Below are 18,636 nucleotides of genomic sequence, written 5' to 3' on the forward strand. Positions count from 1 at the left end.
TTCGTCAGTTGAGAGATCGCGTTATCAGTGCGGAAATTATTGCCACCGTTTGGCGGGTTTGTGTGATACTCCTCAATCGGATGGGGGAAATTGTCATTTTCCTCGGCTTCCCTTTATTGAAAACCATCCGCTCCTCATCGTCACACCATTTTTCACGAGGAAATGAATTTTATAATATCATGAGATGAAAATTTCATTGAAAAATTTATTACAAAATGACAAACTGTTTTACCTTGAATTTCATCAAAACAAATGGGAGCAATTTAAGTTCATAAATATTTATTTGCAAAATGAAGGATCCGATTGTTGTCAAGGTAGAGGGAGGGGAATTTTAAAAATCTTATTTTGGGAATAAGGAATATTATTCAATCGTCAATATGTCGTGAAAAAACTGGGGAAAGAAAAATCTGGAAAGTGAAGGAAAAATTATAAAAAAAAATATCCTTTGAACTTTAAAAGTTTTTAGTTTCCCAGAGAAATGGAAATTGCCAAGGATTATTAAATTCCCCTGATGAAATAAACATATCCTTTGTCGCACAAACGATCCATTCACATTGAAATTTCGATTACATATCAAGTCGATGTATTCTACTTGACATTTTTGTTCATCGTATTTAAAGCTACAGTTCATAAACGTTTTTCATCAACGTCAGGCACAAAGTAACCAAGGAAGGGACCGACTCTCACGTCCCACACATATTTAACCACTCTCCTCCCTTCTTCCCTTCCTTCCTTCCTCATTCCATTGCCCTCCCTCTCTCTCTCTCTCTCTCTCTCTCTCTCTCTCTCTCTCTCTCTCTCTCTCTCTCTCTCTCTCTCTTGGCAGTAGTCTCTTCTCCAGGGAACTTCACGTCTTGCATTCAAAAACACAGCACACTCGAGAAGCTCACTCTTTCACCGTCTGCCCGAGATATTATGCTTCGCCAATGTTGCCTCGTTTATGTTTCAAGACGCGATTTCCTTCACGATTTATCAGGCTTGGGGATTTAATGCACTTCGGTGTATGCGTTATTCCGTGAATTTCCGATTAGAAGTGTCTCTACAAAACACAAACTGCAATTCAAAAAAACAGTGTTCAACATTGGCGAAAAAATTGTTTAAACATGAGATAAAATTTTTAAACAATTAATTCAATAGTGCACTATTATATAAAATGTTTTCTATTTATACTTAATGTACTATTTAATGGATGCAGTGAACAATTCTCGAGTGATAATTTTTTGGGGTAAAAATGGGCTTCAGATTTGACGAATAAAAAATAAAAGATTTGACAAGCGATAAATTAAAAAATCTTCACTGCCCCAGTGTAGAATATTATCACGTTCTTCTTGAAAGTCAAGCTATTTTTCGTTGACAAAAGCCCAAACATCTGTTCCAACATCACCGCCACCTGTTCACACACCTTGCCTCCTCTCGATTTTCCTTCCTCTCTTCTGCCTTCATATTTAATTTCTCCTCAACTCTTGCAGCTAAGAACTAATAACCTTCTCTCACTTCCCCTCTACTCCACATAATCGTGGAAAATGAAAATTAAGAGTTGTCGTAAATTCATCATTTTACCGTAAATTGTTAATCTTCATTCCTTGGATTATGCATCCATCTCGGCGAGAGTCTTAAACTCTAAAGTTTTACCTTCACCCTGTGAACTTAATCGTACAAAGTTTGCGGAAGTATATGCTTTTGAGTTCTTCTTGCATATCGCGGATTCATCTTTTTTCCTTCCACTTTCGTTCGGAATTTTATGAAATTTTCTTAAGGGGATTGGACATTGAAAGCAACTGCAATTTCGTCCATTTGAACATGATTCCTTCATTATTTTTATCGACTCATTAATTAATGTTTTTATCTGTTGTTATTTACCTAATATTACCTGCTTTCTTAAATTTTATATCAATCAATAACTAAGCTATTCACAGTTTTATAAATACACTTAACAACTAACAAATAATTGGTAAAAGAACAAAAAATTATTATCTGATGCTTTTTAATTTTTGATGGCCGTAAAAAAAATTCATCGCAATAAACGGTAGAATAATGAAAAATTAAAAGGCGGCGGCGTCAATCCGGCTGACCACAGCCGGCTGAATCTACTGAGCATAGCGCATGCCATGAAAATTGAATTCAACCTGTCCAAGTCAATATTATAAGTTTCGATTTAATTTGAATCGACATGTTTAATACATCCATCGCATTTTCCACCATCATACTCGGGAGAATGCTCCCAACAAAAGTTGTTTTTAATGGAATATTGAGTGCCCCGAGCCCGGCAAAATTGTCCAATCAGCGATCACAGGAGTTTGTATATAACAGAGAATTTCCAATTCCAATAAAAACGGTATCAATTCTGCTGAAATGGATTTCTCCATTTTCAATTTTTAAAAATCTGGGTAAAATAAATATTACATCTCTTCCCCTCCATTATTTAAATTATGAAAATTAATTTGGTAATTCGTGAGGGAATGATACGTTCAATAATTTCCACTCCTTCGAGATTTCCCAAGTCCTCAGCTAAAAATGAAAAAAAAAAAATATTTTTACCGTCTCTACAAAAACCTACCCTCAAGGGCCTTTCCCTTCCGCCCCTATTTCCATTCATACCATTATGTATAAATCCGAGACCTCCGAGATTTTAATTGAAAAATGCTTGTACATTCAATGAAATCACAGAATACTCTTCACTCTCTTTTCCTCACGACATCGAGCACCGAAGCAATGCACTTGTTTATTTTCCATCGTAATTAGAGAGAATGAAAATAATACGGAATGAAAGAAAAATTAACTTCTTGTGTTTATAAAAGGAATTCGTTGGGAGTTTTATTAGTGAAACCAAATGAACATTAAACCACAATTGCTTTCTAAAATGGTCCACAATTTATCACTAGTTTTTCCATGAACATTTAACAGACCAGGGATTTTATGGGTTACCAGGCTTTTCACTGTATTTCAACGACTAAAATATCACGAGAATTCTTAAACCATTTTTTATCGTTTTTTGTTCAGTGCTGTTCGTTCATAAACGATTTCAGTGGAAAGCGTGTCGAGGATGGCTTAGAGTTTAACCCATAATATTGAAGTGTTTTTGGCGCTATGCTTGTGTGCCAGGCGTATATAGTCATCGAAACAATGAGGTATTATCGTTGCCTGGGATTCTCGATATGCGGTCTGTGGGAGAAACAGAAAACCATTCGTTCTGCAAATCCCACTGCTACGATAATTCCGATTCTCGTATAGGGGAGAAGATTATTTAATCCCGCTTTGAACGGCAAGATATATCACCAGTTTTGGGAACAATAGGAATACTCTGTATGGGGTAGGGGGGTTGCATGATTTTTTTTTAAGTAGTTCTAGCATTGGGAGGTTATTTGTCAATTCAAGTTATTCAGAAATTGCTAACAATTACCTGAAAACTCAACGGAATTCGGAATCCCATTTTCCAATATTTTATTTCTTACAATAATTTTTTTTTAGTTGATTCCAAGTGGATTTTATTTACTTAATAAATTTTTGTTTTCCATTACAGGGGTACGAGAATTCACTGCTCAAAGTGACGAGTAAAAATGGGAAGACGGCGTCGGTAAGTTTAAATGCTGCATGGGTGAAGCGAACTTTACTAAATTGTCAGTATCACATGCACAGAGATCATAATTCTTTGGAGTTGAAAAATTTAATTGCTCGTCTGTATAAAAAAATGAATTTATTTTATAAATTTCGCGGAGAAAAATTACACATTTACTCCCCATTTCTGTAAGGAAAATCCTGGTGAAATATTTTGCTCTCCTGAACCAGAAATAATTGTGAAAAGCTGCGCTTAAAATATAAAATTAATTAATCTTCGTATTCTCCTCTTGACAACTGGATTAAAAATAGCAGTTAATTATTTCTCAAAGACTGGGATTTTATAAAATTACCTGTGAACATGGTGCCCTTCCCATTATCTTCACAAAAAAATAACAAAATTCCAACAAGAGAGCAATTTCTTTTTGTTCAAACCTCCAACGTATTTAATCTTGGCATAAAATCTTCCTCATACCGTGTTGTTGCGCACCATGATGGTAATTAGGTCGCCAGAGTTAAAAGCCCCCGCGTCTCGTCGGCGGCACGACATCCTACGGGTTAAATCGATCGATTACTCAGACCAACTTCACTCGGAAAATTCACCAGGTCATTTTATAAAATATTACGAGAACAAAAATCTACATTTTCATCGATGACTAGTCCATTCCTAGCAGCTGCATGCTGACTCGAATTCGTCGAGAATTGATTGATTTCATTGGGTTATTCATCGGTTGATGGGTCACAGACACGCAGAGAAATGTTCATTAGACATTTAAAATTTAACTCACAATTTTTTTCATCCTTTTTAAAAAATTACGGACAGCCAGGAATATTCGGTAAAAATTACGGACCGATTTCGTGTTCTCACTGATGAGTGAAACTTTACGGAATAAAAATGAGAATTTACATTTTTCATTGAATTTCACATCGCCTGCGGATTACGTTTCGAAATGTATTTTTTCCGGTGATTTTTATTCAAATTTTCCCTCTGTACGTGATTTTAAATCAAAATAACGTGGCATGTGGGCAACATTTCCTGCTACCACTTTTTCATCCGGACCTATAGAGAATTTATGTGATATTATCCATTTCTCTCTAGGATAATTTCATCGCTCGACATTTCTTTGAAATAGCAATTATTAATTTCCATTAACTCGACATTTATGCCGGCTGCAATTCGAATTATTTAGGATGGAATTTAATTCTTCAATTTAGGGTAATCGAAATTAAAGAAACATTCTCTGCTCCTTTTGTTAGGTGGGTCGAGCCTCTTATAAAGGAAACTCGGAGGGATATACATAGTATAGGGGTTGGCACGGTCAGGCACGAATCGATACCCAGAATGTGACTTTCGTAAGATCAACTCACTAAATTCAACGACTGAGGGATAGTTTTCCGTCATCCGAACTGAGAAAACATTTATCCCGAAGAATAGACCTGGTTGAGGGACAAATGAAAATTTTCAAAGACTTCTTTAATATATAAAATGAAAATTAGTCTGAACTGGCGCCTAAATGGCATTAAGTAATGCAATAAATTTGTTTAGCGTGTGTCGATCTAGCGTGTATGTCTCTATATCCCATAATATTCGTTTTATTAATAAATAATGAATTGAGGATTCCCGGTGGCATTTATTCATTCTCGTGCATTAGTGTGACTTTTTCCATTTTGTTGCCATGTAAGGGATAAAAATATCCCATAAATCTGTGAGCCATTTCTCATCATTCCATAAATGAGAATAAAATGAAAATTATGAGGTACGAACTTCAGCAGAATAATCTGAGACTTTGACTTTTAATATTTAGGGGAAGGGGACTCATAATATTTGTACATTTCATCAAGTTACATAATATTTTTAGCATCTATTCGAGGAAATAATTGTCTCATTGTTTTCATGAACAGTGAAGCGAGGAATGACTAACTTGGAGTGTTATTCACATTTTTTTAATGTTCATCTCAAACACTTGTTTCAATTCGCAAAAAAAATTAATTTGGGGTTTCGCACAGTATTTATTTCTCTTGAAAGTCAGTACCATCATTTTTTCGATTATATAAATGAGAATAAATTGAAAAATACCGGATGTACTACGGCATGATGAAAAAAAGTTTAATATTTTACACCCGAGGCAATTGTTGAACGATTTTTTTTCAATTTTTTCAGCCGGTGGGTTTTGTAACGTTTCACACAAGAGCAGGAGCCGAGGCAGCGAAACAAGATTTACAGGTAATAATCCACTTTACGACTAAAACGAGCACTCAATCGTCCACACAATGGAGATATATTGTTCCAGAGTAAATAAAAGATTTTCAAAAAATACAAAAATCGAGGAGAAAAAATACAAGAGAAGACGAAAATTATTCGTTTGGTAAAGAGGGTGAAAAGTACACTTCTCCATTTATTTCGTTGACCTTTTAATTAAATTAACCCGAGGAAAAATCGGAAGGTCTGTGAATGAACTAGCTCTTGGTTTGCACAGTGTGAACAAATTCATCCACTAAATCTTGAAGACAAATTAACAATCCTCCTTCACCCACCCCTGCCCACCCCCAACCCCTGGCTCCCAAAAATCTTGTTGAATTATTCACGTGGTGTTTGTTATCGTAATTGACTGAGGCATTGATTTCAGTATCTAATAATCACATACGTATAAATTATTTTCTCTCTCTATCTTCTATGAACCACAACACGCAACTTGACCTCACGCAAACTGCAATGTATAGTCAACAATCTATTTTGTTTATCCCAAAGATATTTTCGAGGTACCTCACATACCCGATCGTCACGTTCTCCCATTTCCCCACCCCTAGAAACAAGATTAATAATGGAGACTCAGTGAAGCAGTAGACAATTCAAAGGGAAAAAAAACTTTCTCAAATTAAGATAATTTTCACACAAAACTGTTTTCAATTTATGAAAAACTATCAATGAGTCGTCTGTTTTTTCCAATTCAATGGAGTTATTCTTATCTCAAAATCATAACACAATTATTTATAATTAAAATTCATACCTAATGTGAATAGAATTTGTTTTTTGAATAAACAATACCATTATGATAGTGTGATTTAACTTCCTGAAAACTCTCAGAGTAGAATTAACTTCACGAATAGACAGCAGTTTTTTTTAATGACTCTTCGATGAGCAGCATTGCTAAATATTGTTCAATGGAATATTCGGTAGTTGTAAATGCTTCAGTTGAATATTCTTAATTCAAGAAAGTTTCTCCTTCAATGTCCAATTGTCGAGGCGAGGTTAAAAGGCAAAAAAAAATTTTTGCAAAAAAGATGAAAGTCCTGTCCCCATTGTACTAATGTAGGGATCTATTTCCAGCAGGGGGTTAAATTCGATCCTGATATGCCACAAACCATACGTTTGGAATTTGCAAAAAGTAACACAAAGGTTAGCAAACCCAAGCAACCAGCCGCTGCAGCAGCCACCTCGCACCCCGCTCTGATGCACCCTCTAACCGGACGTAAGTATGCACCGCCACTCCGTTCACTCGCTGAGTTTAAACTTCTCTCTGTTATGATTTCAGTATGATTTATTCGTTCTCCCCCATGGGTTTGATTGAGTCATCCCCCACATCGAACTGTGGAAACATTAATTCAACGTTAATTTTTTTTTTTTTTCGAATTACCCTTTTCTGCTTTATGTAGAGTACTAGAGAGAAACGGGGGGTTTGTTTACTCTAACTCCTGTCACTCACCGTTCACGACTCCTCTTTCTCGTCCCTGCCTGTTCCTTTTAACTGAAACAACCACTGAAGACCTATGTCACTGGCACTATACTCTAAGGCACCATGGAGGGAGGGAGGGATGTGAGGGTTTGGAGAGGCGCATTAAATTTTTGACAGTTTGGCGTTTTCAAAGAGATCACGGGGGAAATATTTAGTCTTCAGGGACTTGTCATGGGCTTTCAAGAATGGAGCAGCACTTGTTGGGGGTAATGGACACTGGGTAGTGGGCCTGACTCTGGGTGATTTTTATCACTGAAATTTAGAGATGGATGCGGACAATTTTGTTAGACAGTAATTTATTTTAAATTAAGGATTGGGCAGCCATTCGGATAAATCTGTGACCTGTCACCAAGGATCAGAAATTTTTTCCCTGCGATAATTGAAAAAAAATAAATATTCCTCGTAAACTATTGAATTGTTTGGCAGAGGCAGTAAAAACTCATTCACTTTCGAAGAATTTTTACTAACAATTTTGGAAATACGCAAAGTAACGTTTGAATTTTCTTTAAAAAAATATAGTATCACTACAAGGTGCAATCAGTATCCTATTTCGCTCACGAAATTATCAGATTATATTATAAAGTTCCAGGAAAGTTTCCCATTTCCTGAACAATCATTAATGTGTCGATAATGTTCGGTGAAAGGTCTGCCTTTAAAAACTCTTTTATGGAAAAATTTATCAGCTAACTGGCAGCAATGGAAGTCTAACGATTCCTTTCCCATTTTCATTCGCCCAGGAACTAAGCGGCACTTGTCAAAAGATGTCGAAAACACTAGAATGGGACAGTGACTTGAGTGAACTAGGTGAAACGGAAAGGGAGAAGGGATGGGAAGGGAGGGGGGCTATAATACCATAGGAAAATTGAGTTAAAACTTTCAAGAACGGAGTTTCATCCTCGGTGAGTCATCGTGATAATGAGGGTTTCGAATTACCAAAGCGACATCAATTTAAATCCTAATGAGCGTTCAGGGAAAATTCAGTTGTAGAAAAATTTCCTCCAGCCATTGTTATTCTCTAAAAACTTCTAAAGAATATGGCAACATAAAAAAAACATTGTAATTAGGGTTGGGCAAGCTGGAAGCCATTGTTTCAATTTTACATCTGATAAAGAGTCGGAGAATAGGTTGCACTGAATCGAGTCACGAACTACAACTTTTTTCTTCGATCAATATTTTATATTTTTTATTGGAATACGTGAAATCATAAAATCCATTTGTCTCCCTTTGACAAACGATTGTTTTACAAAAAATTTATGGAGCGTTTTTCGCATTAACATACGCGTGCACATACGGTCCACAGCAAAGAGGTTTGCGTGAAACAATAAGTGGTGAATGAAGCAATTGAGTTGGGCGATCTAATCTACTTGATGACAGGAAGTGTAATGAAAAATTTTGAAAGAGAAATTCAATAAAAACTGCAGTATTTTCAACATCTGTCTTCATCCAGGAGTTCACTTTGAAATGTATGATATTGATCGGCTCTAGAGGTCAGGTCACCGGGTGATCGATATTTTTGTCGCACGCGACGTTGATTCATTATTGAGACTACCGTTTGGTTTATCGAAATTAATAGTTGATGGAGAATTAAAAAAGCAGGGATAGCCGCTGGCGCAGGGTATAGATCGTTGAGGTCAGCTTGATTTTTTTCCCCTGTCATTCGTCAGTGGTGGGTAGAAATGTTCGAACACACCTAGTGTTTATTTCGATCGTGGAGTCATGAATTATGCACCCGGTCTTCCACTTCTCTTTTTATTTCGCGGCCCATTAGACGTTTCTTCATTTAAAAAAAACTCGAGGAAAATATTGTTCTTTACTGCACATGTTTTTTATGCGGGCGATTTCCCCCATGGTTATGTAAATATTGCGTTATATTTTAAGATTTTAATGCGTTGAATCTAGCGTAAGGACTCGTAACGAGAGAATTCATGAGTCGAGGTTGACATTTTTCCTTTCACCGTTTTTCTGTCAAATTTATTTAGCATTTTTAACAGAGGCTCTGCTAAATTCACTATAAATATCCAGCACTTTTCGAGCTACTGTTCTATTTCCGGGATAATTCGTTACCAATAGCCAGCAGTCGATGAAAAACTGGTTTATTCTTCCGCAAAAACTCACAGAAAATATTGTTCCCTCAATACCCATTATTATAGCGACTAATTTCTCCGCCGTTATATAAAAATTTCATAACCCTCTAAGATTTCAATCCCCCTTTCACCACAAATGGACTCGCGATTATGATTTTCCTCGCGAAAAACCAAATGTTCTGTGAAATTACGCGTAATAAAATTCCATTGTCCCCGGAAGTCGATTTTTAGCTAAAAAATGAACAAGCGCGTGATCGATTTCAATCGTTACTGATACGATTGCAAGCACCCTCTGAATGCTCTACGAAATTATGGAAAGGTATTCCTGAAAGTCGTTGCTGAACTAGAATCCAGGTCATTGAGGTAAATCGTTATCGAAGGGTAGAATAATGAAGCTTAACGTACAAAAAACCGCGAAAAGTCGAATAATGAATTAAATTACCAGTCTTATTATACCACAGTGATAAATGTCACTTTAAATAATAATAGTCCATCTCGATACAAGTGTTTTTTGACCTGTGGGAGATGAACAACGTCACTGGTAGACCAATGTGGTTCTCCCGAAGGTCAAAGATCACTTCCCACACGTATTGATCTCTTTTTTTTTTATTTTCCTTTGCGCCCAAGTGCGGAAAGATAAATTCTCGTCATATTAACATTGTCAACCAGTCATTAAATAATCCCTCAAACTAATGGCCTCGTTATTCAAAAATTATTATTCTCAATTTAAATAATAATAGCACATCTTGATACGAGTGTGGAAAATTAAATTATCATCGTCAACTGAATCGTAAATTAAATTATCACTCTCTTCATTAACCAAAATGACAAATGCCAGTTTGTGATAATTACTCAGGTGCTTTAAGTGTGTCTAAATTGATTTTTTTTCAGACTTAGGAAGCCCCTTCTTCCCAGGTGGACCTGAACTATGGCACCATCCACTGGCGTATTCAACAGCGGGCGAATTACCCGGGACACTTCAGCATGCGACACTGGTGCATCCTGCGTTACATCCACAGGTTCCCGTACGTTCCTATCTTTGACTATCTGCGGACAAAGCTATGGAGCCACCGACAAGCGCCCCGATGCACGTTAGTGATACATGATCGTTTTACTAGTTTTTCTCTACGTTTTTCCTTGTTATTTTCGTTGCTGGGAACATCTCCATAACGTAAGAACTGATAGCGATGCAGCAATTCATTCCTTGAATGTAAGGAGATCATAATAAATTCTGGGTAAATTTTGTCTGCACTGTTGAAAGGACATTGAACTCTCTTCAATTCCAAATTGATTTGAAATAAGAATTTTGGAATGTCTAGAGATTTTTTAAGAGTCTCAGTGCGTTAAAAAATATCAAACATTTCAGTGACTTTCTACATCAGTTCTACATTATTCCTCGCTTTTTTTGATTTATAGCTTTCTGATAACTTGTATTGATTCGGCTGTTGTGGTTTTGGGGAATGAATAAAATGTATACCTGGTACAAACAGGTACAAGGTGATTTCGTAGATAAAATAGGAAGAACCGTGGAATCAATGGTTATATTGATCCCTGGGTAATAACTCGGTTTCTTGCTCTCTATACGTACTTTATTGACGTGCTTCGAGTTAAATGGTTTACGCGTACCGAGTACATCGAGGTACGCCATCAAGTCAGGTATTTTATACCCGCGAATGTAGCCAACACGAGTGATGAGATTTTCATTATGTCGGGGATAGAGTCGGAATTATTCGCCAATTATTTGCGCCGGACGTAGAAGCTGTTTTTTAATTCCATTGAGGAGACATTTTAGGATCCGGTGATTATCACGATACACTGAGAAATAATTTGGGGTTTTCAATAACTTGAGAAAAATTCAGGGAATTCTCACATACAATCCCAGCTGCATGAAAAATATAGCCACCTGTCAGTATTGTTTTATTACCTGGCATTAATTTGACCAATCGAGATAGCAAAAGGAATTCATAACATTATTATCGTATATCCGATTCCCGAGATTAATTCCCGATGAAATTTAGTTTATTATACACAAATTTTCGACGTGAAAGGTGGAGAATTAAACCGCAGATCAATCATCAGGGATTGATGTTATTCCATTAATCACGTTTGCATTACTCATAAACCGTTGGAACATCAAAGTTTGATGCAATACGTCAGCCAACTTCGGGACATTACCGACAACAAATGATAGAGAACGTATCCTGTGCATTAAACAATTATGTAGCATTCGTTATTGACGATGAGTGATGCATCAAAAAATCAGGGGGACGGCTAGCACGAACGTCAGGGTGAATTACATTCGAATAGGCTGTTAGGGAAGGATTTTATTTCAGAGATATAATTATGAAATCCCAGGGGAATTAAAATAGAAATTTCTATTGTCTTTGATCTTCCCCTGAACATTTTGACGTTTTGAAAATTCTATTGAATGAAGAATTATATTTTTTGTAGGATTTTCTTTGGAAATTCCTCATTCTTATTCAAGAAATTCCCTGAACTTTCTGTGAAATTGTGGGATAAAAAATTTCACAAGTGTAACGGAATCTTGAATCAAAATCCCGTATCGATTTATCGAGTATTGTATAAAAACATGATAAATGACTTGACGATTTTCAGGCTCCAATGTCTCTGCCGCATCCAACAACCCTGACGTCAATCCACGCATCGTTACCCCACTTTCTACCATCTCCAGCATTAGCATCACCAGTTGGTTCGTCATCATCCCAACCAAGTATTGCTGTTAGTAATGCTCCATGCTCCACTCTCTTTGTTGCTAATCTCGGACAATTTGTGTCTGAGCACGAACTCACCGAGATCTTCAACAGGTAAGTGAATATACAAGTGTATATGTGGGTTACAATGAAAATTGGTAGCACGCCAATTGCTGGGTAATGGATAATAACGACCACGAGACAACACAAAACTAGCCATACGTCATAATCAACGTTTGTCTTCCTTATAGATTATGGACTGCATTACATACTCCGAGTAAAATCTAAGTTAAAAATATTTGGAGATTTGCGGTGATTTACGCAGTTCCCCGGAGCAAGTTGCCCTTTGACATTAATCTATTTTATTCAAAATTGTTTAAACTGCGAGAGATAGTCTGGAGGGAACAAATAGCTCCGAAAAATATTCAAAAATGCTTGGTACCATGAAAAAATGCAAATTGAGCGTCGCCATTGCTCATTCTCGTCAATAAAAAAACGGCGACAGCTCCACGTCGATTTTTACATATCTCTTAAAATAATTTACCCTCTTTGGATGACTCTTAACGCTCTTCATCCCATTCCCACAAAAAGCACAATTTTTAAAATCCATCTTTCAGATTTTTCCACTTAATTTTGCCGGTGAATTCGTGCTATAAATATTCTCCCCATTTAAATACTAAATTTAGCCGAAGGGTTGTGTTCAATGCAAACGCTCCCTTCCCCTGAATTTTTCATTCAATCAAATAATCAAAAGTGAAAGAAAAAGTTTTAAAAAATTCGAGAATCGTTTTTATAAATTCAGGAGGGTATTTATTCCCCCTCTCTCAATAAATAAATTCATTCGAAACTGTCCACCCCATTGTGCCCCTGAAATGGAAATCAGCAAGTCACCGCAGCAGTTTATAATTCGTCAGACAAATGTAGGACATCCGGATATCCGTTCCTGATATTCACCTCCCGATAAGTGTTAGGTATTCCCACAGGTTTTCAATTGTACCCATCAACTCCTCGGCATTACTGTTTTTACAACATTTGCCACAAGTGCCCAGTTACATTCGCTATTTCAGTCACCGTGGCTCCTATCAATTCCGAAACTGAATAAACATAAATATGGACTTCATCCAGAAATTGTCTCCATGACGCATGTGATGGAGAAGTGCAATTACCCGTTGCCCAGATCTCCAGTGAAAAATCACAGTCAATTCTATTGATTTTCACATCTCGAACGGAATAAATATTTTCCACCCGGTCTTTCGATAACATCCAGACTATTGTTCATGCAACTCGTTCCCTCGAAGAACAAAAGAAAATTGGGAGGGGGTTCAGTGACAGTGAATGGAACACATTCTATTAAAATTCCCATTTACGCGGGAGCAGCTCGTTGCCACTTCACTTCCGGTGTCACTTGCCTCATTAAAAAATCAACTAGACTATTCTTTCTAAAAAACTGTAAAATTTTTAAACAACGGTACAAGCCATGGTGGACTGGAAGTGGTCGTGAAAAAAATAATTAGAACCAGATGGAAACACTAATTTTGCATTAGTGAACCCATCAATTTTCTGATGTCATTTGCACCCTATTAAAAAAATTGAAGGTATTTCGAGGAACGTAGCGGTGGTGTTCACATAAAAGCTTCAATTATTGTTATGGTAATGAATCATTCCGAACTCGTAAAATCCACCAGCATCGATTTCATTCGAAAGGGTACAGAATTAATATTCATGACGTTCAATCGAAGTCAGTCGGCATTTTACGAGCATGCGTACTGTTTTTTTATGGGTCAATTTAGCTTTTTCAATTGATGGAAAATTATTTTTATCGTCGTTACAGGATGATAATTGAGTTTGATGGGAAAGGCGGCAGTTTCAATAATTTTTTGCAACTGGAAAATGCAGAGAGATAACATTTTGGAATATTTTCAATTGATGAACCATTGTTTTTTTATTTCTCGCTAATTGAAGCGATATTTTTTTCGGGTTGAATTCCCTGTCTCGTTAACGAAGGAGTCATTGAGTTCTTGAGTTGACAAAAATTCTGTTAATTGGAGAAAATCCAATGAGAGAGGGAATGACCAGTTTCAGAGACGCGTGTCTCACAAGAGCCCGGAGATCTAACCATCGTAGTACGGTACGATACACCCTCAAATTACGCGGCTCGATGCATCGTATATGCCTCCCCTTCTCACCCCTACCCACCCCCAGGCTCTCACTCCACGGCAACCCTCTGTGTTCACCTCCGATCGATGAAACAACTACCACTTCAAAGAGGGTATTCCTGTTTCTGATAAATAAACTTGGCTTTAATTTTATAAACCCATGTAACAGCCGCAATTTCCCGATGGAAACAAACAACATATTTACATCCATGTGGTTTACACTTGGTTATTTTCATCATGGGAATTGGATGCTCTTTTTTTGTTGGATGCGGGACGATTATGGTGAATAATGAATTGTCAGGCCTGCTCATCATTTTTTTCACGTTCAGGGATTTTCATGGGTCTTTCCACAAACTCGTAAAAGTGGAAATCACTAGGGACTAATAGCGTTTACGACTAGGCCATGGGGATTTTTTTTGCTGGTAGATTGGCAGATCCGAACAGGAGGCGAGGGTTGTAAATAATTCTGAAGAGCAAGAGATTTTTTTCAAGAAATTCGGACATTCAGAAATTCGAAGACAAAACAAACGAAACTTTAGAATTTTCTACCCATGTGCCACACAGCAGGCGATTGAATGACGATATTTTGAGATGACAGAGACTTTTGAGGTATGATGGAGTAGTGTACTGATGTATATTTACTTATATACAGAGAGCGAGATTAATTTCGTGGTTTCTGCGGGCATCGTCACTGTCGCACAATATAACAGCTGATTCCCTTGGTAATAGTGACTCGTGGTTTTCACATTACGGCTTTCCCACGATTATCATTGCTGGTATAAAACTCGAGGATTCTCGGTTTCGAGTCCTTCAGCTCATTACTGATAAAAATATAAAAGCCAACTGGTCACTGCTGTTTTTTTAGTAGTCACTTTAATGTAGAAATTTATCTGAAAATCGACCACAGGAAAAAATTACTGGACTCACTTTTCATAGTTTTCCTAAAGATCTAGAATCAAAAAATAATCCTTCGAAAATATTTTATGGTCTCCAAAAAGCTCTTCGGTCTAATTATTGAAAGAGTTTTACAGAGAATTACAAAAAAATCTAATTGTGATTGAATATTTCTCTCCACATGAAGCAAAACCTTCTGTTACCCCCCATCATACAATTTTGCATTTCCTCAGTGTCCCATCCTCCATTTTTCTACCCTTCGATAATACTCCAACAGCCGAATAAATCCCCACGACAAAATATCAATTGTTAAATGGATTTGAAATGAGGACAAGCACGGCAACAGTCTGTTTGAATGAATAGCATTTATCAGATGGCATTTGAATATTAGTCAGGAACGATGGACAATCCGTGTATGCCCGTGGGTCATTCTGAATGCAGTGCCTAACTCGTGGATGGGAAATGCCTCTCAAATCCCTCTCTATCCTGAGCTCCCCCGCTCCTCGTCGAGGGTGCACCCATCAACCCCCAACATACAAATCGATATTCGTGGCTGCTACGTCGAGCGTACAAAAACCTGCCACTGGGAGGGTTTTTTTCCCCGAGTCTATCGAAACCACTCGAGCAATGAAAGGTTTCACCTTTCAATTATTTCACGCTCCACTGTATTATTTTTTCTAACTTTCGAATCTCCTGAAAAATTCACCAACTACTCCACAAATATTATTGTTTTTCGTCTTTCAAAAAGATGGCCCGTGTTGCCCCGCGGGCCATGTAAATATATCAGAAATATATTTGATGAAATACAAAGTATTTCTAGAATATTTAAAAAATATTCTTCGCACAAAATGAGCAGCGAGATACGTCACTTTTGATCAGTTTTTAATGAATATCTCGCAATCTCGGGAAGATAGCAAAATTTTCAGTAGAAACTTTTTTGTGGAGCGAATTAAGTTCTACAACAAATGTCATTACCTAAATTACGCTACTCCCAATAGATTCGGAGATATTGCTAAAAGAGCTCGAGTAAGAGATAGTTTGACTTATCGCGGTTTCGCACTTCGCTAGTGAAATAATTTACCAATTTATCGAATTGAAAAGGTTTTTGCAGTCAAAAAATCTTATTTTGAAGAATTTTTTTCTGCATAATTACATTTACAATATGATAGAGCAATTCACTTTGCGAAAAGTAAATCTGCCCTGCCAACGCTGCCTGCCCACTCCATTTCTGGCCTCGACTTTATTAAACTGGGAAATACACCAACTTGGGAGATGTACACCGTTATTTCAACCCGTGAAACTCGTAATTTCTCTGCTTGGCCTTTACCGTAATGAAAAATCCTGGATGTACATAGTGCACACACTGAACTCGACATGAGAATTTGTTACTGACGGAATCAAAGAAAGAAAAGAGCGTGGATGATGTGAAAATAACTGGAGAATTGTGAAAATAAAATTGGACATTATAGTTTGGTCTATTATTTCCGCTGTATCATTAGAATCATCATCATGTAGAGAATATTGGGAGCACCATGAGATAAAGTATGTCTTTAGCCTTCAGTGATGTTCAATCATAACATGTATCTAGTGGTTCTATGCACTTGCAATTATACCAACAGATAATTTCACTGTATTTACCATGACCTCATCTGTACAGCAAAGAATTTCGATTCAAATTTCGTGTTTCGTTAATTTTGTGTAAATCATCATGGAACGTCTGTCAGATCTTAACAATGTCTTATTCACTATAAAAACGACGACGGAAAACGCCAAAATTGGGAAAATTTCTGCATTTTATTTCCCTTCATAAAATCCCGTAGAACACTAATAGATAAATCATATTTTGTCTTCATAGATGTTCGGGATGGTCCGCATTTGTAATTATTACCAAAAGATTAATTCACTGTGTATACCATTAACTCATTATGTACCGTCGTAAATAGTCTCCATCCAACTTTGGTATTAATTTTTTATGAATTATCATGGCACAAGCCAGTTAACAATCTTTCATCCACTAACAAACAGACTTTTCCCTCCAATTGAATTGATGAATAATCCATTTTTACGAGAGAGAAAAGAGGAGAGTAATTACAAAAAATTAGATAAATTCTTCGTTACACTTCACTCTATTATTTCTTCATACTGACAGAAATTTGATAGTACTTTCACCTAAAAGGGAATTGTTAAAGAAATTGCATTTACAGTAACGATGAATTTTGCAGACTAAACTAGTATTTATCGTTCGAGTTCTCATGCCAAATAGTCCAATCAACATTATGATGGAGATAGGTTTCCATTTTAATTCAATAATTGCATCTGCAATTTTTATTGCTATCGTATCTATTACTTTTTTGAAAATTCCCTAGTAATGAAAATTGCCATTGACATTTCTTTCACTACAGTATCATTAGAATCACCTAGAGAAAATAGCCTTCAGTGATGTTCAATGACAATTCGTATTTAGTAGTGGTGTGCACTTGCAATTATAGCGGGAGATGATTTCACTGTATTTACTGACAACTAACAACTGCACAGAGAAAAAAATTCAAATATTCATTAGACTGAGTCATTGTCAGAAGGACTTCGTTATATTCCAGTTATGTCAATCTTATTGGGTTTGAACATGCTTCAACTGTCATGATCATCTTCTAGAGAAAAATATAGTCAATAAAATTGGAATCTAATCAGAATTGCCTAGTAATAACTTTACTGGTGAAATACGGTTTTTATAAAATAAATAATTCACTGAAGTAAATACTGGTAATAATAACTATTGTCCAGAGAGAAAGTTCTAAGAAAAATTCTGATTCTATCACAGTAAGGTGGTAAAATTTTTTAGAAATCCTCAAATTTACTTCGACAGCATTAGATTTTTTTACAACTGAGAGATCGCATATTTTTCCAGTATTAGAATTGTCACATAAAATTTCTCTCTGTGCAGGGTGTAGTAAATAATTTAAATTCCACTTTCATCATCAATTTTCTATGAACTACCATGAAACCCTATCCAGTTAACAATCTCTTATCTATTAACAGAGCGACATGTCCCATCAATTAAATTGATGAATACGTTGCTAACAACCGGCAAACTTCTACTTCATTCCCACAATCATTAAATGCATCATAACACACCCAGAAAAAAAAATAAAAAAATAAACATACTAACGGATAAAGCCATTAAAATTCTAATGTTCAATTAAAGTAATGAATTCGTTGAATGAGCACGTATCTGTACGCTTCTCTTATTTATGCACAGTTTTACTGGTTTCTGTCGGCTTCGTATGCACACGAAGGGAGGCTCACCCGTTGCCTTCATCGAATTCCAAGACGTTCGCTACGCGGCCCAAGCAATGGCCGCCCTGCAAGGATCCCTACTCCTCTCCTCCGATCGTGGACCGATAAGAATTGAATATGCAAAGTCTAAAATGGCCGAGGTGGGCTTTACAAATCTCTGGATCGAAGTAGGTTTTCATTTATTAATTTAGAAAATGAGAAAATCATG

General features: G+C 36.6%; 1 protein-coding gene across 6 annotated transcripts in view; it reads left to right on the forward strand.

Moving 5' to 3' along the window:
- Nucleotides 1-18,636, forward strand: part of Cpo (couch potato) — a 45,080-nt gene that overhangs the window by 16,890 nt on the left and 9,554 nt on the right. For 4 of the 6 annotated variants that reach the window (XM_064120714.1, XM_064120721.1, XM_064120695.1 and 1 more), the window contains exons 3-8: nucleotides 3,521-3,574; nucleotides 5,717-5,779; nucleotides 6,884-7,025; nucleotides 10,265-10,398; nucleotides 11,990-12,198; nucleotides 18,391-18,595. In XM_064120714.1, the coding sequence (XP_063976784.1) occupies nucleotides 3,521-3,574; nucleotides 5,717-5,779; nucleotides 6,884-7,025; nucleotides 10,265-10,398; nucleotides 11,990-12,198; nucleotides 18,391-18,595 (807 nt within the window). The remainder of the gene's footprint in view (nucleotides 1-3,520; nucleotides 3,575-5,716; nucleotides 5,780-6,883; nucleotides 7,026-10,264; nucleotides 10,399-11,989; nucleotides 12,199-18,390; nucleotides 18,596-18,636) is intronic. The other 2 variants (XM_064120705.1, XM_064120738.1) reach the window with 2 other exon arrangements.

The sequence above is a fragment of the Diachasmimorpha longicaudata genome, chromosome 1 (genome assembly GCF_034640455.1).
Source record: "Diachasmimorpha longicaudata isolate KC_UGA_2023 chromosome 1, iyDiaLong2, whole genome shotgun sequence".
Taxonomy (NCBI): Eukaryota; Metazoa; Arthropoda; class Insecta; order Hymenoptera; family Braconidae; genus Diachasmimorpha; species Diachasmimorpha longicaudata.